Source organism: Protomyctophum parallelum (assembly GCF_964188405.1).
Source record: "Protomyctophum parallelum genome assembly, chromosome: 6".
NCBI lineage: Eukaryota > Metazoa > Chordata > Actinopteri > Myctophiformes > Myctophidae > Protomyctophum > Protomyctophum parallelum.
The window spans coordinates 2261275-2285605 of NC_139701.1; the positions used below are offsets into that span (position 1 = coordinate 2261275).

General features: G+C 43.2%; 1 protein-coding gene across 1 annotated transcript in view; it reads left to right on the forward strand.

The window, feature by feature from the left end:
- armc9 (armadillo repeat containing 9) overlaps positions 1-24331 on the forward strand; it is an 84105-nt gene that overhangs the window by 23943 nt on the left and 35831 nt on the right. The window contains exons 11-17 of the mRNA XM_083766877.1: positions 2010-2044; positions 3011-3119; positions 4932-5024; positions 9239-9329; positions 16195-16318; positions 21261-21400; positions 22869-22945. Coding sequence (XP_083623003.1) covers positions 2010-2044; positions 3011-3119; positions 4932-5024; positions 9239-9329; positions 16195-16318; positions 21261-21400; positions 22869-22945 — 669 coding nt within the window. The remainder of the gene's footprint in view (positions 1-2009; positions 2045-3010; positions 3120-4931; positions 5025-9238; positions 9330-16194; positions 16319-21260; positions 21401-22868; positions 22946-24331) is intronic.

Sequence of the window (24331 nt, forward strand, 5' to 3'; positions counted from 1 at the left end):
CTAGAGGTCCTGGACCCCCTGTTGAAGACCCCTGGTCTAGAACAAGCAGATGAGCAAATGCAGCATAGCAGGAGGCCCTATGACCACAAACAAACCCACATAGTCTACTTTATAGCATTAGAGATCTGTCTCCCCTCTACTCAACTCCATAACCTTATAAACCCTGAGCTACAACTTCTCAGAATTCAGGATCAGGTTTGTACTGGCATAAAGACTGATTGTTCCCCGTATCGCAACATAACACCATAATTGAGGTGCAATTATAACCCCCCACCACCACCCCCACCACCAACACCATCTCCTCCTCCTAAAAAAAAAGCTATCTCACTCATTTGTTTTTCTGTTTATCACTATCTCTCTATGTTTACTTAGCTAGAGGGAGAAACTAAAACTATCACAGCTCTGCCATCCATTTAAACAACAATGGCAACCCAACAATGGGTGCCTACTTTCTCACCACAGCTGCATGCATATTGTATTGTACTGCTAGTTAACATCAGTACAATTATATGAACACTACACGAGCACGTTTATTGAGTTCCCTGCCCATTGTATGTACGGCTGAATGAGTAAATTGTACTTGACTACAGTGGGGAGTAAGTAGAGGGGAGGGAAGTGGGGGGGGGGGGGGGGGATTGCAAACATGTCCTGGGCTGGGCTTCGAACCCAAGCTGTTGCACTTATGTGGTCAGAGCGACGTGTCCACTGCTTGAGTAACTAGAGTTCTCTGTGGGGAAATATAATGCCAGTACGAGTACTTTTTACAGACCTGAAAACCTGTGAGTCCAGGTCACGTGTAGCAGTGTGCTACCTCACCTGCGTGGCTCGGGTCCCTCTCGCTGGTCAAATGTCACAAAGTGAAACATGCTTCAGGGAGGCACGGTCCAGGGCGGCTGGCTCCCGCCCCAGATTACACGCTACGCCTGAGACCTTTTGCTTCCTCAGGGAAAAGGTCATGAAACCACTCAGTCTACAGGTTACATTTCAGGGCACAAAAAAAAAGTCCCCTTTTTCATACGTAAGAATCACTTCCGTTGGAATTCCCCAATGCTATGATTATAGCCCATAGGGAGAAGTGACCACCAACAAAAGGAATGAGATGGCTCAACTCACTAACCCCCACCTTCTCTCGCCTCCTTCTCTCATCCAATTGGTCGGTGTCCTTGTCACTCATTCTGCATGGTGCGATATTGCTAAATGGCATAGATTACACTCAGGGATTCAGCGGGCATGTTGCAGTAGATCACCGCATGATGCACTCACTCACAGGAAGACTCCTAAAAAAACCTTCTAGTACAGAAACTAACATGATTCTATACTCTGGTAAGTGGTAAGTACTGTATTTAGCCTTGATACAAGACACATCGATATGACCGATGCCCGGCCGTCTTGATCCAAGGCAGTAAGCATGAAGGAATGTGGATGTGGGATGCATGAATCGACACCCGTTTATCTAATGACAGAGTAAATATCATCACTGTCGGGCAGAAATCAGCCAACATGTTTCATGTTTTTTTTTAAATAAATCAATGCTATTGAACACCCATATTGAACCAATGAAAAGTATTAAAGTGCTTCTGACTAAACCTCATAACTCTATTGGATCCTCAAACTGTCGGTTCAAACCTCTTAACTCCAAGGTTAGGGGGTCTGTTCCCCTTTGATTAGTATGATGAAGTCAGACGGAAAAAAGACCCATCTCCACATTAATGGTCAAAGACGGTAAGACCTAACTACACTTGACTGTATTTTGGGTAAATGATAATAATATAAGGACACATTCAATGTATAGAGTCACCATACCAACTTAACACGTATTGTGTTCTGAAAACGTGTTTTTATTTTTTATTTTTCCCTAAAAAGTAAATCTTTTGCGCATAGCTGGTTTCTGTCCGACAGCAATGTGGTCACAATAAAGTCTGCGAGTTAGTAATAAATGAGGCGTATTCAACCTCTTCTATGTCTCTCTTTATCTCTCTGTATGTCTCTCTCTCTCTGTCACTGCCTAGGCCTCCTCAATGCTTCGAGCAGCCATCGCACCACAGTAAGTCTTCATCTTAAGCTGCCATACTTATAGAAACCCATGGACTTATACATGGTAGTATTGAGAGGGTGATAAGCCATATCAGCCCTCGGGCAATTCACAGAATGGCTGCAGAGTGCATAACAAACGAGCACCTGCTGTGTTCTCGGCCAACTCCCTATAGCCACTCCGGTGGGGGAATCCTGTTGTGTTCAATGGGGCACTTCCTCATCAACTAACGATCTGCAGTCAGTTAATTTTGACAGCTAATTTTGGTTACTTTATTTTGAGAATAACATTCGATTTAGTAGTCTAGTCATATTTTAGTCATCCAAATCTTTTAGTCTAGTTTTAGTTGATTAAGGTTTTGTTGACTGTATTTGTTGAATGTATTTTGGCAGGCCTTAATAGCATCGTAATGCCAGATTTGTACTAGAACCAGCTACCGAAAATAGCTGATCTGAGCTTGTAGATCGGCTAGTCACTAGTCCTGCCCTAACTTTTTGGTCTTTATTTTTGGTTTTTATTTGTTGACAAAATTGCCAGTATATTTAGTCATAGTTTTTGTCATCATAGCATGTTTTCTATTTCTATTTTATTTTGTTTGTCAGTGAAAACAGGTCGACTCGATGAGTCGACACCCATTTTTCGTCATAGTTTCAATCAACGAAATTAAAACTGCAGTATCTCAATATTAACTTAACCCATTCTGACCGGGCACCCATTTTGGTGTTGGCATCATGTTATGCTTTAGCTATTGAAAAATAGCAGATCTACAAGCTCATATCGCGCCACCGAGTGGCGCGATACGAGCTTGTAGGTCTGCTATTTTTGAAAAATCGAAGAGCGACTGACATTTTTTAAATCTGATCTCAGGTCAGAATGGGTTTAATCAGACCAGTGTGTGTCCGTGTGGAAACCTCGTATGAATCTGATCTCGGGTCAGAATGGGTTAAAGTGTTGATCAAATGCTATTTTCTTGTCTAGAACCAAAGAGGTGCCTCTGCTGCCCTCTCTGGACTATGACACTCTGAGGAAGGACCTTCTAGGAGGTACGGACAGACTCCGCTGCCTGCTGCTTCAGGCCCTGCGCTGGGTGAGTATACGGCTGCACATCACCATGCAGAGACCATATGTCGGTTATCCTATGCAGATCATGTACTGTACAGTTGGTTATCCTATGCACATGTACTGTACTGAGGTTGGGCGACTGTGGCTCAGGAGGTAGAGCAGGTCGTCCAATGATCCATGGGTCGGCGGTTCGAATCCCGGCTCCTCCTGTCTACATGTCGAAGTGTCCTTGGGCCAAAGACACTGAACCCCAAATTGCTCCCGATGTGCTGGTTGGTACCTTGCATGGCTTCCGCCGCAATCGGTGTATGAATGGGTGAATGTAATGCACAATCTATGTAAAGCGCCTTGGATAAAGGCGCTATATAAATGCACCATTTACCATTTACCATTTTGGAACCTCACTCTCCGCTATTAGCGCTGAGAAGGGTTTCCGTGTCAGGATATCCCTGCATAGGTTGAAATGGGCTGAGCCCTCCAAGAGCAGTGGAGAAACCCCCTTTTCGCAGTATCGTATCCAAAAAGTAAAGGTATTTCCAGAGAGCTACGGATGATAGAATTTGGAGTGTAAAGTAGTAAAACATTGGGAACGTGTGAAACAGCCACTTACTGTACAAAGCTCATGAAGTCAGCCAGTAGTTCCATGTATTCCCAATGCAATCTTATGGAGTTAGTACCACGCATGACGCGGACGAGGGTTGACTGGCCACAGGCTGACTAAATAAGCTATTTAAGCTGTGTTTAAAGGGATTGTGACATTAAAAAAAAGGTTTTGGAATTGTTCTTGTGTTTTTTTAGGTTTTCTAATCTCAATTGCACCCAAAAAACATGAACTTTTAACATTCAGTAGATTTTCTGTGATCTGGGGTTTTCTGGCTCAAACAGGTGCTCTGATTTGCCGGCAGTAAGTGACATCACTTACTGCAAATCCCATATGTCAATGGGATTTGCCAGCAGATGTCACTGTTTCACTGTGTTGCCTGTTTTCATTGTAGCTCAAAAGGCCCAAAAAAACCCAAAGAACACTTCAGACCACAGAAAATCCACTGAATGTCCAAAGTTCAGGTTTTTTGGGTGTAATTGAGGTCATAAAACCTAAAAGAAAAAAGAAAAATAAATGAAAATGAATGTCATAAAACCTTTAAGCGGTTGTTTCACCCCGCTCCAAATGTTTATACTTTCCACTCCAAATTATATCATCCGTAGCTCTCAGGAAAGGACGCATTTCATCCCGTTTCAACCTAGTATGCAGGGATATAATCCTGACACGGAAACCCTTCTGGAAGCTAAGAGCGGAGGGTGAGGTTCCAAACGGGGATAACATCTGTTATGAGATATTTGCGTGTCCACAGATGCTAAGTATGTTATTTAGATGTGTTGTTTAGACAGATGCTATAGGTTTCCTACTGTATTTACCTAGTTACTTTGTAGCACTTGATTGTTTTCTCTGCACTTACTTATTTGCCTATTGTTGGTTGACTCTAGGGTCCATGACATTTATTCTTTGAAGTCTTGCAGTCCCACTCGATCTTACTGCTTAAATTGTAATCAGACAATATAGAGTATAATTATGCCAGAATTGAGTCCGCTTTAGAATACAGAAGACCCCTCGGTCATACCTATATATTGTGTACAATATGCCGACTCAACCTCCAACTTGACAAGTCTGCTCTTTGACACACAGGCAAACAACATTCAAAAACATGTGTTGTCCGATTGGGAATGCTTGCTCCGAACTGACCTGACATGACCTGACATGCATTGAAGTGAAAGTGTTACAGCTGAATGAAGCACAAGTCTTTGGGCCTCCATGAACATCTGTGTCTGTCCTTTCTAGAGGTTGACCCGCTCGCACCAGGGTGAGCAGAGAGACACGGTGCTCCAGGCGTACATCAGTAACGACCTGCTGGACCGCTACAGCACCAAACAGGTGTGGTCAGCATCACTTCATTTCACTACATTAACTCCTTCTCCATAAAGCAATGCTATTGAACACCCTTTACGTCTGTGTGTTGGTTTAAAAAAAACATTGAAACAATGAAAAGTAGTGAAAAGCGATTGGGAGTCGGAACAAAACCTTTTAAATTAATTGGACCCTCAAACTGTCTGCTAAAGCAGCTAACTCCACCACCTATCCCTCTCTCATGCAAGCAATTGACAATATAAAAAGTAATTCACAACACCAACTTTGATGAGGCACTGCAATATTGCTTTGTTTAAAAAAAATATAAGGATTTCTTCATTTCCTGACAAATGCATATTTGTCATTTCCTGTTGGTTTCTTCCCGACAGCAGAGATATTAAATGATGTATGTGTAGATCGGTGTTCCATGATGAGTGATCTGTGTCTGTCAGTCAATAACAATATAAGAACTCAGCCTGACAGATATCAAAAAGGGGGCATATTAGTCTGTCTACTTCTACTACAAGATCTCCCTCCACACGGCTGATTCAAATTAATGATCAATGCTCGGATCTTGACACTTGACAGCAGCAGTCTAACGGCGGGGCTCCACTGGACGTGTGTGACGCTGGTCTTAAAGCAGGTTTAAAGCAGTCACCGAACGCAGCGCAGCGCAACACAACGCATCGTAGGCAGTGGAGCCACCCTTCATTGATTAAAAAGGGAACATTCCGGCTTCTGTGACACCCGAATCTCTGCATGGGGATTACGTAGATGGTGCTTGTTAAGTGATCACTTGATAATAAGCGTTGGTCATTCATTTGAATCAGCTGTGTGGAGTGTCATTCCCACATTATTTTGACTGACTCCTGAGATGAATTGAATAACTGACAACAGAAAGCTCCCTAGGGCCTAGGAAACCTATATTTGACATGAATTCACACGCTTACCATTGCTGCCAGTATTGCCCATAATTTCCCCCAGAAAGCTCCCTAGGGCCTAGTAAACCTATATTTGACATGAATTCACACGCTTACCATTGCTGCCTGTGGAAGAGTTCTTGTACTCGAAATGTGTTTCTGCCAAGTAGCCAATTGTTTGTTCCTTTGGCTAAGTCACAGTGGTCTCCCTCCTCAATTGGTTTTGCACTAGATGGAGGCCTAGGAACCCATCGGAGGTCAACTCCCAAACCACCGCCCCATAATAGGACAGTTTCTTCTGAAATTACCTCAACCTATTGAGTGGCAATAGACCAATTATTTGTTTTGGGACAAAAACATTGGGACTGGGCAGCGCGCACGGGTGACTGTTTCATGGAATCAATTCCCAACAGATCTGTTGTTTTGGGGAGCGCTCGTTTCAGTCCATTCAACCTCCTCTTGTGTGTTGGCTAGTGAGGTGCACCCTAGGAGACATTTATACTTCAAAGCCCAACAGTGTTGCACACATAGAACAGCTGATATACAAGCTCACATTGCATCACGGATGCGACTGTTGTGAGTGTAGAGGTCTGCGTGCGCGACACCATCACGGGACGAAGCATAAATGATACTCGATGGGCTGCAGGTGTGCGTGCAGCCGTGGACAAACAGGCTCTGCTGCCGTTATCATGAGCACACCTCCCGTTATTATGACAGCGACTGAAGGTGTGGTTTTGAGGACAATGTTTGATGGGGCATTTTTTACACGTGAGTGCAGTTAGAACTTTTCCATTGCGTATTTTGAGAGGCAGGGTTCTTCTGCTGGCGGTATGCGCGTGCATGCTGTTTGTTATCAGTGTGACGTCGTCTGTTAAGGCGTCTGAAGCACAGTTCTTTAGTGCCTGGGTAACTGCCCTCGTTATGTGAATGGTCGAAGAAGGACTGACGTACCTTTACCTTTACCTTGTTTTTATTGTGTTTTGTTTTATTAGTTTTGTTTGGGGTTTCTTCCCCCCCCCCCTGCTTCGTGCAGCTGAGCCACACCAACAACTCCCATTCATCTAACCTATAGCCCCGGGCCATAATGTCTAAGAGCTTGCCTTTTTTTCCTCCACAATCACAAGTGTAAATGTCCCTCACCTCTCCCCCACCTTTTGTCTGCAAAGCCGCGATCCACTGTGCGGTGAAGCCTCGCGGGACGCTGAAGTCAACCTTACAGTTTACACGGCTTTATGCTGCCTGACAATAGCAGCATTACTTTGTCATCAAACCTCAAACATAAACTGGCTTTATGTTTTTGGGCAGGACTTGACCCCGCCTGTGTCATGTAGCCCTACTGTATATAGACACCTTTGTGGTGTGTCAGTTTTGTGGTTAAAGATGGAATTTGTTTTCTTAAGGAAATGGTTGACCGCCACGAGTTGAGTGTCCTTGTGCGTGGTCAGATCAAGTATTGACAAGCTTGAAAATTCCCCCTGATAACAGAATAAATATGAATTTGCACAGCTTTGTGTGTATACAGTCAGTCTCAGTCTGTCTGTCTGTCTCTGTCTGTCTGTCTGTCTGTCTGTCTGAGCACGGAATGTGCTCATAATGATTGGACATGTTGTTGTTGACATCAGACGTCATCACTGTGATGTAAGGCACCTCTCACCTCAACACAAGTGTGATTTATTGTCTTCCATAAATCAATGCTATTGATGATATTCACACGGCTGCCGTCTTGCCAGCAAGGTGATACCTAGGTGACACTTCCCACAGACAGCCCATTCATCCACACAGAAAAGTCCCCTCTAATTATATTAAACGACATCAAAATCACCAACATTGCAGCTGTAGGGAAAGCTTGAATTATCCTCTTTCAATCTGTAACGTTTTTGTTTAATAAAAATCCACCGTAGACATTTTATGAGCTACTTCCTGTCAAGAAATCCCTTGCAGATGATTATTTTCTAAGTATCAGAGTATAGAAGCGCTCGTTATCAGTAAGGCAACCTCCTGCTGCCTCCTGCATTATGTGCACATTCAAAACAGGCGGTATGCATGGGCCGTTGAGTGGTAGTCAACGAGCGCTTCCAAACTCCAGCAATGAGAAAGAAATCATCTGCAAGGAATTTGCTCAATTTGAAGTAGCTCATAAAATGTCTACGGTTTTACACACTTTAGATTGAAAGAGGTTAATTCAAGCTTTCCCTACAGCTGCAATGTTGGTGATTTTGATGTCGTTTAATATAATTAGAGGACTTTTCTGTGTGGATGAATGGACTGTCTATGGGAAGTGTCACCTAGGTATCACCTTGCTGGCAGGTGAATAAAGAGAATTTAACCTGTTGGTTAAAAATCACACCTGTGTGAAGTGAGGGGCGCTCTTATCCTCATACATGCACACACACTGGATGTTTTTGTTTGTTTGTTTTCAATCAACATTTTGGATTTAGGTGCTTTCTTCCAGACAGCAGACGTTGTCGCCTGCTGTCGCCATGTTGTCATCGTCAAAACTAAACGTGTTAAATGTGTCCAAAATGAAAATCGATTTGTATAATTCAATATTAACGATTAATCGTTTTTTGGGGGGGGGGGGGGGGGGTTTCATTTTTTTATTTTTTTTTATGAACCCTACAAATAAAAAAAATCTTCCCCCCAAGGGGTACCTAAGTCAAAAAAGTTTGGGAACCCCTGATGTAATTGATTAACAATAATTGTAACTCTTGAGAGTTAATAAGGGTTCATTTGGTTACTAACTCCATCTTTTAAATGAGGACCACTGGTGGTCCCTGGACCACTGTTGATCCAATTGATCACCATAGCAACCCCAGCCTAGGCCTGATTAGGTAAATTCCCAACACCTGCTAAATCCTCCAAACCTGTATCTTGATTGGTAGGCCTATAACCCTGTCCTGTTTGGATGACAATATTGCCTTTCCAACAGATTTTCATTTTAAAAAAAAACAGAAAAAAAAAAAGAAAAACGATTATCGATTATTAATTTTCATAATCGATTTCGGGTCCTATCAACGATAATCGATTAATCGAACCCATCCCTAGTGGGGGTACCGTGTGGGGGTACGGTGGCGCAGGCCTGGATTATAGGTCCTTTCAAACGGGCAGTGATTTAACCAGCCTATAGTTCATTTTCAATGAGACCTGCGTTTTCTTTCGAGGGCCGACAACGCAAGCATATTTATGCGGGCGCGGTCCTGTGAAATTGTCGTGCGCGTGTTCGTTCTTTCTTCTTTGTAGAATCGTCGAAATGGGTTAATCTAGGCGAGCTCAATGCACTGAAGCCTAAATGTTGTGTTGTGTCCCTCCCTGTGCTGGCAGAAAACCGTGCTCCATCTGATGAGGTCCAGAGACGAGGTTGTCCGTCAGTACGTGGCTCGCCTCGTCCATGCCTTTGCTTCCCTGGCCGAGGGTAAGTGCTCCACAGTGATGGGAAAAGTACTCGCACATTGGTACTTCTGGCTCCGAGACATGGACACTTTCAAAGAAACAAGAGAATCGGTTGGATGGCACTTACACCCGCCTTCTAATGAGAGCGCAAAATCTGTCTTGGAAGAGCCACCCATCGACTGATATTTTTTTAAATATATTTTTTATCCCACGATTTTGTAACCCATTTTTCACCCCTGTGTCAATCATCTAATGTGATCCTGGGCTCTACACACCCTCCACCAACCTAGTCCCCATATATGGGGGACAAGGGGAGAGCAACGGACTTGAACTCATGCTTCCTTCATGCCTGAGTGTCCAAGTTGCTCCTTTACACCTGGTTGGACGTAGCGCGTGGAAGGAACACGTTATTCCCCTCCATCAGGCGCCCCGGCTGGCCAGGGGGAGGCAGTTTAGTGACCAGGATTACTGCATGTTTTTTGTGAGGGTACCTACCCTAGGGGACACGGGGAGAACATGCAAACTCCACACAGAAAGGCCCTTTCGCCAACCCCGCCTTCGGGTATGGGCACTGATGACGCGGAGGAGGAAACACGCCGCCAGCACCCACAGCGTCCCGAGCGGGAATCGAACCCAGGACCTTCTAGCTGTGAGGCGACAGCACTACCAACTGTGCCACCGTGCCCCTTCCCATCGACTGATGTAATATACAGCCTGTGTTTCTTCACTAGTCCGATCCAGAAGAACACAGTTTGCCGGCCACTGCTACAGAGCTGACAATGAGGTTATATCTTCCCTTCTTCTCTGGAGTCCTGCCTCAGGGCGGACCAGAAGTAGAAAGCTGTCGTTGTTCCCTGATCTACAAAGTAATTAGTAACTAGTGTTTTCAAATAAATGTAGTGGAGTAAAGTACAATATTTGGATCTGAGATGTAGTGGAGTAGAAGTTTTACTTAAGTACAGTACTTAGATGTACTACTAATATTACTTTCCACCACTTGTGCTCCAGCAGCACTTTTCATATCAAGGTCCATTATTTATTCAGCAGCCATTCACCTCCATTTGATGACATTTAGAATCTCTGACTCAAAACTACAGAATATTGTATTATTGTTGGATAACATTTTGTACTAAAATTACATGCTGTATTGATGAGATTAGGACCATTAGGAGAGAATAGAGATGACAGGCTAATGTTACGATCATCATAACAACTCTTCTACACTCTCTAATTGTGTTTGAAATGTTGTATAAGTTGTAAGAGATAAGAGGTCTCTTTCCCGACAGCAACGTTATATAGTACTTATAATTTAATTGGTTCCAACAACAGCAGAAGTTTCTCTTCGGTGTAAGAGCCATGTGATATAACCTTTTATCTCTTCACGTGAAAGATTATTGAATAGATGTTGATTTAATATAGTGGCCACTGGGCAGAGAGACTGCAAATGTATTCCATAGTAGGTAGCCCCATTAGCTACAATAAGACTACGAAGCTTATGTATTTACTTCTTCAAATTGCTTTGCAATAACTATCATATTGCTGACACAATGCCTACCCCATCATGCAGAAAGTGGTTGTGGTTAAATGTCAGCCCAATTATATTTTCATCAGAGGAGGGGGGTAAGAAAGAGAGTTGCAACCCTTTATGAATCCACCACCTCATTCCATGAGGAGAATGCACGGCCATTTCCATTTGGAAACAATATTATATTCCAGGTTAACACCAGAATGTATGAGAGGATCTCCCCTTGAGATGCAGCAGATCATCTTAGGGTCCTTTCAAACGGGCAGTGATTTAACCCATTCTGAACGGGCACCCATTTTGGTGTTGGCATCATGTTATGCTTTAGCTATTGAAAAATAGCAGATCTACAAGCTCATAGCGCGCCACCGAGTGGCGCGCTACGAGCTTGTAGGTCTGCTATTTTTGAAAAATCGAAGAACGACTGACATTTTTAGAATCTGATCTCAGGTCAGAATGGGTTAACGCGCCTATAGTTCATTTTCAATGAGGCCTGCGTTTTTGTTTGTCTTTCTGTACGTGCGGAGAAGTCGAGGGGCAAAACAACGCAAGCGTATTTACGTGGGTGCGGTCCCGTGAAATTGTCACGCGCGTGCTGGTTTCGTGCACACGCCCGCGACTCACCAGACCGGGATTCTGTTTAGCTGTTTTGTTTTAGGCTTGCGTTGTTGCGCCCCTCATGAGCAGACCTGTCGTTGATCCGGGACACAACGTCTGCGTTCATCGCTGCCCGTTTGAAGGGACCTTTAGAGGGGTTCATAATACAACAGAGGTTCTCAAACGTCTTTGTGCCAGGTTCCCTTTAGAGGGGTTCATAATACAACAGAGGTTCTCAAACGTCTTTGGACCAGGTTCCCCTTAGAGGGGTTCATAATACAACAGAGGTTCTCAAACGTCTTTGGACCAGGTTCCCTTTAGAGGGGTTCATAATACAACAGAGGTTCTCAAACGTCTTTGGACCAGGTTCCCTTTAGAGGGGTTCATAATACAACAGAGGTTCTCAAACGTCTTTGGACCAGGTTCCCTTTAGAGGGGTTCATAATACAACAGAGGTTCTCAAACGTCTTTGGACCAGGTTCCCCTTAGAGGGGTTCATAATACAACAGAGGTTCTCAAACGTCTTTGGACCAGGTTCCCCTTAGAGGGGTTCATAATACAACAGAGGTTCTCAAACGTCTTTGGACCAGGTTCCCTTTAGAGGGGTTCATAATACAACAGAGGTTCTCAAACGTCTTTGGACCAGGTTCCCCTTAGAGGGGTTCATAATACAACAGAGGTTCTCAAACGTCTTTGGACCAGGTTCCCTTTAGAGGGGTTCATAATACAACAGAGGTTCTCAAACGTCTTTGGACCAGGTTCCCCTTAGAGGGGTTCATAATACAACAGAGGTTCTCAAACGTCTTTGGACCAGGTTCCCTTTAGAGGGGTTCATAATACAACAGAGGCTCTCAAACGTCTTTGGACCAGGTTCCCCTTAGAGGGGTTCATAATACAACAGAGGTTCTCAAACGTCTTTGGACCAGGTTCCCTTTAGAGGGGTTCATAATACAACAGAGGTTCTCAAACGTCTTTGGACCAGGTTCCCCTTAGAGGGGTTCATAATACAACAGAGGTTCTCAAACGTCTTTGGACCAGGTTCCCTTTAGAGGGGTTCATAATACAACAGAGGTTCTCAAACGTCTTCGGACCAGGTTCCCCTTAGAGGGGTTCATAATACAACAGAGGTTCTCAAACGTCTTTGGACCAGGTTCCCTTTAGAGGGGTTCATAATACAACAGAGGTTCTCAAACGTCTTTGGACCAGGTTCCCTTTAGAGGGGTTCATAATACAACAGAGGTTCTCAAACGTCTTTGGACCAGGTTCCCCTTAGAGGGGTTCATAATACAACAGAGGTTCTCAAACGTCTTTGGACCAGGTTCCCTTTAGAGGGGTTCATAATACAACAGAGGTTCTCAAACGTCTTTGGACCAGGTTCCCTTTAGAGGGGTTCATAATACAACAGAGGTTCTCAAACGTCTTTGGACCAGGTTCCCCTTGGAGGGGTTCATAATACAACAGAGGTTCTCAAACGTCTTTGGACCAGGTTCCCTTTAGAGGGGTTCATAATACAACAGAGGTTCTCAAACGTCTTTGGACCAGGTTCCCTTTAGAGGGGTTCATAATACAACAGAGGTTCTCAAACGTCTTTGGACCAGGTTCCCTTTAGAGGGGTTCATAATACAACAGAGGTTCTCAAACGTCTTTGGACCAGGTTCCCCTTAGAGGGGTTCATAATACAACAGAGGTTCTCAAACGTCTTTGGACCAGGTTCCCCTTGGAGGGGTTCATAATACAACAGAGGTTCTCAAACGTCTTTGGACCAGGTTCCCTTTAGAGGGGTTCATAATACAACAGAGGTTCTCAAACGTCTTTGGACCAGGTTCCCCTTAGAGGGGTTCATAATACAACAGAGGTTCTCAAACGTCTTTGGACCAGGTTCCCCTTAGAGGGGTTCATAATACAACAGAGGTTCTCAAACGTCTTTGGACCAGGTTCCCTTTAGAGGGGTTCATAATACAACAGAGGTTCTCAAACGTCTTTGGACCAGGTTCCCTTTAGAGGGGTTCATAATACAACAGAGGTTCTCAAACGTCTTTGGACCAGGTTCCCTTTAGAGGGGTTCATAATACAACAGAGGTTCTCAAACGTCTTTGGACCAGGTTCCCCTTAGAGGGGTTCATAATACAACAGAGGTTCTCAAACGTCTTTGGACCAGGTTCCCCTTAGAGGGGTTCATAATACAACAGAGGTTCTCAAACGTCTTTGGACCAGGTTCCCTTTAGAGGGGTTCATAATACAACAGAGGTTCTCAAACGTCTTTGGACCAGGTTCCCTTTAGAGGGGTTCATAATACAACAGAGGTTCTCAAACGTCTTTGGACCAGGTTCCCCTTAGAGGGGTTCATAATACAACAGAGGTTCTCAAACGTCTTTGGACCAGGTTCCCCTTAGAGGGGTTCATAATACAACAGAGGTTCTCAAACGTCTTTGGACCAGGTTCCCTTTAGAGGGGTTCATAATACAACAGAGGTTCTCAAACGTCTTTGGACCAGGTTCCCTTTAGAGGGGTTCATAATACAACAGAGGTTCTCAAACGTCTTTGGACCAGGTTCCCCTTAGAGGGGTTCATAATACAACAGAGGTTCTCAAACGTCTTTGGACCAGGTTCCCTTTAGAGGGGTTCATAATACAACAGAGGTTCTCAAACGTCTTTGGACCAGGTTCCCTTTAGAGGGGTTCATAATACAACAGAGGTTCTCAAACGTCTTTGGACCAGGTTCCCTTTAGAGGGGTTCATAATACAACAGAGGTTCTCAAACGTCTTTGGACCAGGTTCCCCTTAGAGGGGTTCATAATACAACAGAGGTTCTCAAACGTCTTTGGACCAGGTTCCCTTTAGAGGGGTTCATAATACAACAGAGGTTCTCAAACGTCTTTGGACCAGGTTCCCTTTAGAGGGGTTCATAATACAACAGAGGTTCTCAAACGTCTTTGGACCAGGTTCCCTTTAGAGGGGTTCATAATACAACAGAGGTTCTCAAACGTCTTTGGACCAGGTTCCCTTTAGAGGGGTTCATAATACAACAGAGGTTCTCAAACGTCTTTGGACCAGGTTCCCTTTAGAGGGGTTCATAATACAACAGAGGTTCTCAAACGTCTTTGGACCAGGTTCCCCTTGGAGGGGAGAATTGTTTCCAAGTAGCCCCCTCATCCTTGCAACGCCGATAAGCACTTACACTAATGCCATTGGAACGGTTTGTATTAAAAACTTTACAACCAGAGTCATTCAGACCCATTTCATAGTCACAAAGAAACCTGGTAGAGCATATCAAGGCTCAGTCCAATCCTATCCGACCCAAGGCTCTTTTGGCTGTGTGTTCTTCCCATCTCTCTCTCTTGCCATTCCCTCTCTCTCTCCACTGTCACTATTGAATAAAGCCCCCCCCCCCCCCCACACACACACACACACACACACACACACACACACACACACACACACACACACACACACACACACACACACACACACACACACACACACACACCACACACACACACACACACACACACACACAAATAACTTTCCGTTTCATTGTTCTCTGCCAAGTATAGGGGAGCCAGTTACCCCCGAGTCACCTCGTAAACTGATTGCTAAACTAATCTCATAAAAGCTATTTGGCACAGCTACTCTAGCCAACAATCTATAGCTTGGGGGCCTAGAGGTTGTTATTAGTTTCAATCCACAAAGTCTGAATTTACTGCCATGCTGCGGAAAATTGATGAGCAATATTCCTCTATGTGGTATTATGACAAGGGCTTAGAGCATGGCAGGGAAAAAACATTTATCCAGTGAAGCACGGGTATTAGTCGTCTCTCGAGGAGGGGTCTTCAACATTTCCTAGATTTCATAGATGGCTTCAAAGACTAGTTTGACAGCACTATCAGTGCAGATTATTTCTTTTTAGTAGCTTGTTTGTTTATTTGTATTATTTCTTTCTGACATAAACCCTCAATACTTAGTAAACTTGACCTTTGGCTCTGTACTTGGTTTGCTCCTTCTTTCCATCTACACCAAACAAACAAATATAGCCGATCTACAAGCTCAAGGTCATTTTGGCAATTAACCCATTCCATTCTGACCTGAGATCAGATTCATACGAGGTTTCCACTGGACACACACTGGTCTGATTGACCCATTCTGACCTGAGATCGGATTCTAGGAATGTCAGTCGCTCTTCGATTTTTCAAAAATAGCAGACCTACAAGCTCGAGTGGCGCGATATGAGCTTGTAGATCTGCTATTTTTCAATAGCTAAAGCATAACATGATGCCAACACCAAAATGGGTGCCCGTTCAGAATGGGTTAAAATGCTCCCCTCAGGATAGGGATTCTTGGTTCAAGTGGTTCATAAAAAGGGTGGGGGGAAAACAATCGTTCACACAACGGCAGACAGACACCCTGTAATAACTCTCTGGAGTGGACCCCCACCCCTCCCTGCCCTGCCCAGGGGCTCCGGACCCGCTGTTGAAGACCCCTGCTTGTCTATCCCATTCTGACCGGGCACCCATTTTGGTGTCGGCGTCATGTTATGCTTTAGCTATTGAAAAATAGCAGATCTACAAGCTCATATCGCGCCACCGAGTGGCGCGATACAAGCTTGTAGGTCTGCTATTTTTTTTAAATTGAAGACACTTTTAGAATCTGATCTCAGGTCAGAATGGGTTAATAATGAAACTGTCAGGATGTAATAGACATTTTTTGAATCTGATCTCAGGTCAGAATGGTCTATCTCACTACGCTAAGCCCTGATGTGTTTCTTTTCCAGGTCGTGTGTACCTCTCCCAGATCCCCTTTCTGCTCAAACTCCTGACGGAGACGCTGCGGAGGGAGGAGAAAGACTCGCTGGGCCGAGAGAACATTCTGGTAGCCATGCAGAAACTCAGCCTCAGGTAACACTGATGAGCAGGTCATCAATACATCCATATTACTGATGAGCAGGTTATCAATACGTCCATATACTGATGAGCAGGTCATCAATACGTCCATATACTGATGAGCAGGTCATCAATACGTCCATATACTGATGAGCAGGTCATCAATACGTCCATATTACTGATGAGCAGGTCATCAATACGTCCATATACTGATGAGCAGGTCATCAATACGTCCATATACTGATGAGCAGGTCATCAATACGTCCATATACTGATGAGCAGCTCATCAATACGTCCATATACTGATGAGCAGGTCATCAATACGTCCATATACTGATGAGCAGGTCATCAATACGTCCATATACTGATGAGCAGGTCATCAATACGTCCATATACTGATGAGCAGGTCATCAATACGTCCATATACTGATGAGCAGGTCATCAATACGTCCATAATACTGATGAGCAGGTCATCAATACGTCCATATACTGATGAGCAGGTCATCAATACGTCCATATACTGATGAGCAGCTCATCAATACGTCCATATACTGATGAGCAGGTCATCAATACGTCCATATACTGATGAGCAGCTCATCAATACGTCCATATACTGATGAGCAGGTCATCAATACGTCCATATACTGATGAGCAGGTCATCAATACGTCCATATACTGATGAGCAGGTCATCAATACGTCCATAATACTGATGAGCAGGTCATCAATACGTCCATATACTGATGAGCAGGTCATCAATACGTCCATATTACTGATGAGCAGGTCATCAATACGTCCATATACTGATGAGCAGCTCATCAATACGTCCATATACTGATGAGCAGGTCATCAATACGTCCATATTACTGATGAGCAGGTCATCAATACGTCCATATACTGATGAGCAGGTCATCAATACGTCCATATACTGATGAGCAGGTCATCAATACGTCCATATACTGATGAGCAGGTCATCAATACGTCCATATTACTGATGAGCAGGTCATCAATACGTCCATATACTGATGAGCAGGTCATCAATACGTCCATATACTGATGAGCAGGTCATCAATACGTCCATATTACTGATGAGCAGGTCATCAATACGTCCATAATACTGATGAGCAGGTCATCAATACGTCCATATTACTGATGAGCAGGTCATCAATACGTCCATATTACTGATGAGCAGGTCATCAATACGTCCATATACTGATGAGCAGGTCATCAATACGTCCATATACTGATGAGCAGGTCATCAATACGTCCATATACTGATGAGCAGGTCATCAATACGTCCATATTACTGATGAGCAGGTCATCAATACGTCCATATTACTGATGAGCAGGTCATCAATACGTCCATAATACTGATGAGCAGGTCATCAATACGTCCATATTACTGATGAGCAGGTCATCAATACGTCCATATTACTGATGAGCAGGTCATCAATACGTCCATATTACTGATGAGCAGGTCATCAATACGTCCATATACTGATGAGCAGGTCATCAATACGTCCATATACTGATGAGCAGGTCATCAATACGTCCATATACTGATGAGCAGGTCATCAATACGTCCATATACTGATGAGCAGGTCATCAATACGTCCATATACTGATGAGCAGCTCATCAATACGTCCATATACTGATGAGCAGGTCATCAATACGTCCATATACTGATGAGCAGGTCATCAATACGTCCATATTACTGATGAGCAGGTCATCAATACGTCCATAATACTGATGAGCAGGTCATCAATACGTCCATATTACTGATGAGCAGGTCATCAATACGTCCATAATACTGATGAGCAGGTCATCAATACGTCCATATTACTGATGAGCAGGTCATCAATACGTCCATATTACTGATGAGCAGGTCATCAATACGTCCATATACTGATGAGCAGGTCATCAATACGTCCATATACTGATGAGCAGGTCATCAATACGTCCATATACTGATGAGCAGGTCATCAATACGTCCATATTACTGATGAGCAGGTCATCAATACGTCCATATACTGATGAGCAGGTCATCAATACGTCCATATACTGATGAGCAGGTCATCAATACGTCCATATTACTGATGAGCAGGTCATCAATACGTCCATATTACTGATGAGCAGGTCATCAATACGTCCATATACTGATGAGCAGGTCATCAATACGTCCATATTACTGATGAGCAGGTCATCAATACGTCCATATTACTGACGAGCAGGTCATCAATACGTCCATATACTGATGAGCAGCTCATCAATACGTCCATATACTGATGAGCAGGTCATCAATACGTCCATATACTGATGAGCAGGTCATCAATACGTCCATATTACTGATGAGCAGGTCATCAATACGTCCATATACTGATGAGCAGGTCATCAATACGTCCATATACTGATGAGCAGGTCATCAATACGTCCATATACTGATGAGCAGGTCATCAATACGTCCATATACTGATGAGCAGCTCATCAATACGTCCATATACTGATGAGCAGGTCATCAATACGTCCATATACTGATGAGCAGGTCATCAATACGTCCATATACTGATGAGCAGGTCATCAATACGTCCATATACTGATGAGCAGGTCATCAATACGTCCATAATACTGATGAGCAGGTCATCAACACGTCCATATACTGATGAGCAGGTCATCAACACGTCCATAGTGTGGTCCCCTTATTTTATTTTATTTTTTATCATTTTAACAGTGCATTAGAATATTTAATATTTATTAATGGATTGAGATCACTTGACTGGACTGGACTATGATGACGGACTAACAGTTTTATGCCATGAAGTTTTAGTTTTAGCCCCCTCAGTGTTTTTTTCGTTGTCTTTGCGTCCTCTCTTGATACTGTTATATGTTGTGCTGCACTAAACAGAATTTCGTTGTATGTCTCATACAGTGACAATAAAGATCTTATCTATCTTATCTATATACTGATGAGCAGGGGTCATCATAAATACAGGGGTCATCATAAATACAGGGGTCATCATAAATACTGTACCGTACATGGACCAATGTGTCCGTGGCAAAGACTTGGTCTTGTCAAAGTGGCAAATGTTTATTTTATTTTATTTTTTACACACCATTATAATGTTCTTATTTTGATCATAAGACCCAATTATTCAATGTCAAAGTCTCCAGGTTTTCTTCAGAATATCCCATTCTGAACGGGAACCCATTTTGGTGTCGGCATCATGTTATGCTTTAGCTATTTAAAAATAGCAGACCTACAAGCTCATATCGCGCCACCGAGTGGCGCGATACGAGCTTGTAGGTCTGCTATTTTTTGAAAAATCGAAGAACGACTGACATAGAAACATAGCTTTATCAGAAAACTGTCAGGATGTAGAAGACGTTTATAGAATCTGATCTCAGGTCAGAATGGTAAACTGTCAGGATGTAGAAGACGTTTATAGAATCTGATCTCAGGTCAGAATGGGATATGTATGACACTACGGGCACATTTGGGAGTCCAACTAATACTAGTGGTTCTCAAATGTTTTATTTGTAAAGGACCATAATAACTCTGAGAGGGTACAAATAGAACCAAATGGACCCACACGTCGGTCACAGTCCAATTTACAAATTTAGGTACATTACAGTATGTCTCCAGAAAATGCAATATAAATTACATTTAGCATTTACATACTGTACGCCTGTAAGGTCGTCGAGGCTAATGCAAGTGCTACGAGCTCTCTAGAAGCGTTAATATTCCAAACGAGGTAAATGGTAAATAAAATGGTAAATGGTGCATTTATATAGCGCCTTTATCCAAGGCGCTTTACAGAGATTGTGCATTACATTCACCCATTCATACACCGATGGCGGCGGAAGCCATGCAAGGTACCAACCAGCACATCGGGAGCAATTTGGGGTTCAGTGTCTTGCCCAAGGACACTTCGACATGTAGACAGGAGGAGCCGGGATTCGAACCGCCGACCCATGGATCATTGGACGACCTGCTCTACCTCTTGAGCCACAGTCGCCGGGAGGTGCTTTTTGTAATGGTGGCTCACCGCTCACCACCACACCACAATTTACTTTCTCTCTTTGTGCATCCGATTCCTGTTTCTCTTCCCAGTAGCCATTATTATGCTCGTGTTGTTCAAGAAAATGGTGTACAGCAGGGGGGGGTTCAACGCTTTACAGCAGGGGGGGGTTCAACGCTTTTCAGGCCAAGAACCCTTTAGCAGAGAGAGAGAGAGAGAGATGCAATATAGATGCAGTATATTTTTACAATATACATTGGGGTCCCAGAGATAGAAATGCCATTAAATGGGGGCCCGTAGCCTAATTCAGGTCAAACCAGGGGCCCTTGAAATGAAAATGGTTGAAAATCACTGCTAGAGCCATAGAAATCTTCTCTTAGCATATATATGTCCTTTGGCATATAGTTTCAAATGGGGTTCCGCAGGCTAATGAGTGTCAATTTGGGGGTCGTTGACATGAAGAAGTTTGGGAACCACTGCATTAGAGGAAAAGACAGAGGCTTGTCCTGTGTGAATGCGGCCCGCGTGCCACACAGACGCCGAGGGGTGAAATTAAATGTAAAGGACACAGGGTCCCTGGGTAATACTAGTCCTGTGTGAATGAATACTATAGTGCTCCAGTCTTTTGGGGCGACTGTAATTTTCTTTTTTTCCTCAGGTGAGATGCAGAGCTGCTTTGTTTTGAAGCACAATGGCTTGTTATTGTAATTCCCCAATGTTTGTTGTGGCAGCGCGTCACACAATGGAACTTTAATTTCGCTTCTTGGCAGAGGGACATCATTTACACAGTGTACATGTATCAGATGTCGTTGTATATGCATGATAAATCTGTGGGCAAACAAAGCCAGCCTCGGGACTTAGTTAGAACAACGACGACGTCGCCTCGCCTCGTCTCGCCCATTTTATCCCCCTCGCTAATTACCGTCACGTTTTTTTTTATAGGCGGAGCCAACAGACGGCCATGATAGCGGACGATATGATTGGCTTGCTCGTGGACGAGCTGCAGGACTCGGACTGCCTTAACGACTACACTCTGGTGTACTCCGTGGCTCTGCTCATGAACCTGTGTCTGCGAACGCAAGGTACAGTACGCCTTCTGTCCTGCAGGGGGCACCAACATGTCCGTATACAATACACGGACGTGGCAGAGACTCGGTCATGTCCGTGGCAAAGTTTACATTTTCTGTTTTACACACCATTATTATAAGGTAATAGTTTTTTTATCATAACATCCACTTACTGAATGACAATATTCAGGTTTTCTCCAGAATAAGTATGACAATTGTTTATTATGACACTATGGCACATTAGGAGTCCAACATACACGTTGCAAAAAAAAGTTAATATATGACTATGTCATCATTTCTTGCTTTGCTACTTTTGATGTGACTGTAAAAATGATAACACAAAAGGTTTTAATACGGAGATAAGAGGTTTCTACCCGGCATCAACAATATGCAACTTTTTCTCTCCAATGTGATGTCTTTTGATAAAGAACTAACCAACCAACACAAATGGAAAATCAATACGAATCAAATCAAATTATATATATATATATATTTTTTTTAACACAGTGCTCTGCGTCTGCCCATTCAAATACACGTCATGTAAGAGGTTTGTGACCTCATGGTCAGAACCTGTCACATAAAATGAAACGATAATACATCGTTTTCTGGGGAGGAAATCCGTTAAAAGGCCATGATGTCAGCTTACCAAGGCTTCTGTCCAGCGTTATTTCTGACGGATAATTGCATTAAAGACACAGTTATGGGCCCATTATGATTTAGCCTGAAGAATAAAACCCGCCAATCAAATTGGATCTGTCTGCTGCGGTCTGTCAGATAATAGTGTCGTAAGAATGCACTATTCTTCCCTCATGCGTCATATCGTCTCTGTCGGGTGGCAAACCTCACATGTCCAAAACTGTTACGTTTCAGGATTAAAATTCAAAAACAGCAATATCTACAAGCTCAAAACATGTCGTTTTGAGCTTGCAGAGCTGCAACTTTTGCTGTTTTTGTGTGGCACTGTAGTGAATTAGGGCAAAAAAACGTTTGAAAACGTTTGAATACCGGTATGTAGATACCGGTAATATGTTTCTGCCTTACAGCAACGATATCTAGAGTGTATCTGACTTAAATTCACACTGAGAACACACTCCCTCTCTCTCTCTCTCTCTCTCTCTCCCCCCCTCCCTCTCTCTCTCTCTCTCTCTCTCCCTCCCTCACATTGCTCCAGGCCTCTTTATATAATTTGTCAATCTGATACTGGAGGTCCTTTGATGTAATGGAAAACGCAGTAAATCAAATCTAAACTGAGGAAGAGTTAACAGAAAATGTACTGACAGTTTGCAGTGCAGGAGAAAAACAAACTCAAAGGCCTCATTCTCGTTTTCCAAGAAGACGAAATTATGCAAAACACGCAGGAATGCAGACAGTGACTTAATTAATAACATTAATTGCATCATAGGGGAATTTAATTTAAAGGGATTTGTGTGTGTGTGTGTGTGTGTGTGTGTGTGTGTGTGTGTGTGTGTGTGTGCACGCGCAGGAAAGAGGAAATGTGCCGAGAATGCTAAACATGTGTTGAAAGTCCTAACAGACCTTTTGGGACATGAGAATCATGAGGTACAGTATACTGTACACACACTTTTATTTCTATACTTGTGAGGACATGAACGTTTTAAGACGGCAATTATATGACTGGTATTGTTGTTTAACAAACCCTTAAGCTGAAAATAGAGGACAATGGTGAGCTATTTTCGGTGAGCAACACATACAGGCACACGTAACTAGTGTAGGTACAAATCACGCATAACTCTCTATTAACCCCTAAAGCCAACCTTTAAATGCATAATCCCAATTTTAACCCCAACCTGAATCTTTTGATTTAATTGATTGATTGAATACTTCATTACCACTTTGCATAAAAAAGCATGGGAAAGAACAGTTCAATACAAGGTCTGCTAAGAGGATTTCAAACCCAAGAAAGCCTATGGCTGCTTTCAATAGAGCGCCGAAGTCCTGACGTCACTCGCTCATCCCCTGGTTCATGGAAGTTTTTACATGAAGAATAACATTGGGTCATCTTAAAATCGTCTCGTATAAGAACTGTGGTCCAAAAATGAACAAACTGTCTCGGCGATATTGTCAGAGAGGTGTCTCTGTATCGTTTACGACAGTCAGTCAGTCATATTTGATAGTCTGTAGGCAGTAACAACAGTGTTTTCCCTCAGTCAGTTGATTCTTCTAATCCATATGAGTGAAACGGAGGGGATGATTTGTTTATTTTACAAAGACAGTTCTTATATGAGGCGATCTAAAATCCCCCTTTGGGGATTACAAATAAAAAGTACCTGTGGATTTAGCGCCCTCTACCGATATTGACGTTAGACTTCGGTGCTCTATTGGGGTCATATATAACAACCCACTCTGTCGGGTGGAAACCGAATGTCCAAAACTGTTCATTTTAACGGTTGAAATTCAAAATCAGAAGATCTACAAGCTCGAAACACGTAGCTTTGCGTCGCCTTTTGAACGTTTCATGTTATGCCTGACAGCAACAATGGCACAGGAAAATAGACTATTTCTCAAATTCTATCATACTTGTGGTACACTTGGCCCTAGTATTATAACACACACGCACGCGCACACACACACATACACACGCACACACATTGCACAAGAACAAGCTTAAAGTCTTTGGCATCTTTGTCTAGGACACTCGAGGTCGACTCAACATGTGGCTGAGAAAAAGAAAGTGTGTTTATATATGTTTTACTTTCATAGTTGAAAACACTGATATAAAAGCAACAAACAGAAGCTGTGAATCTTTGGTAACCAACAACAAACAGCTGTTACGATCTCTTTATTGTCGCAATGGTTGCATCATGCAGTTTAATGTCATCCTGATTTATTGAGCTGTTACTTTGTGTAAACATAACGAGTTATAGCTGAGGTCTTGTGATATTTGGTACATATGTCAGTGGACACCTGGCAGCCAAACAAATGATG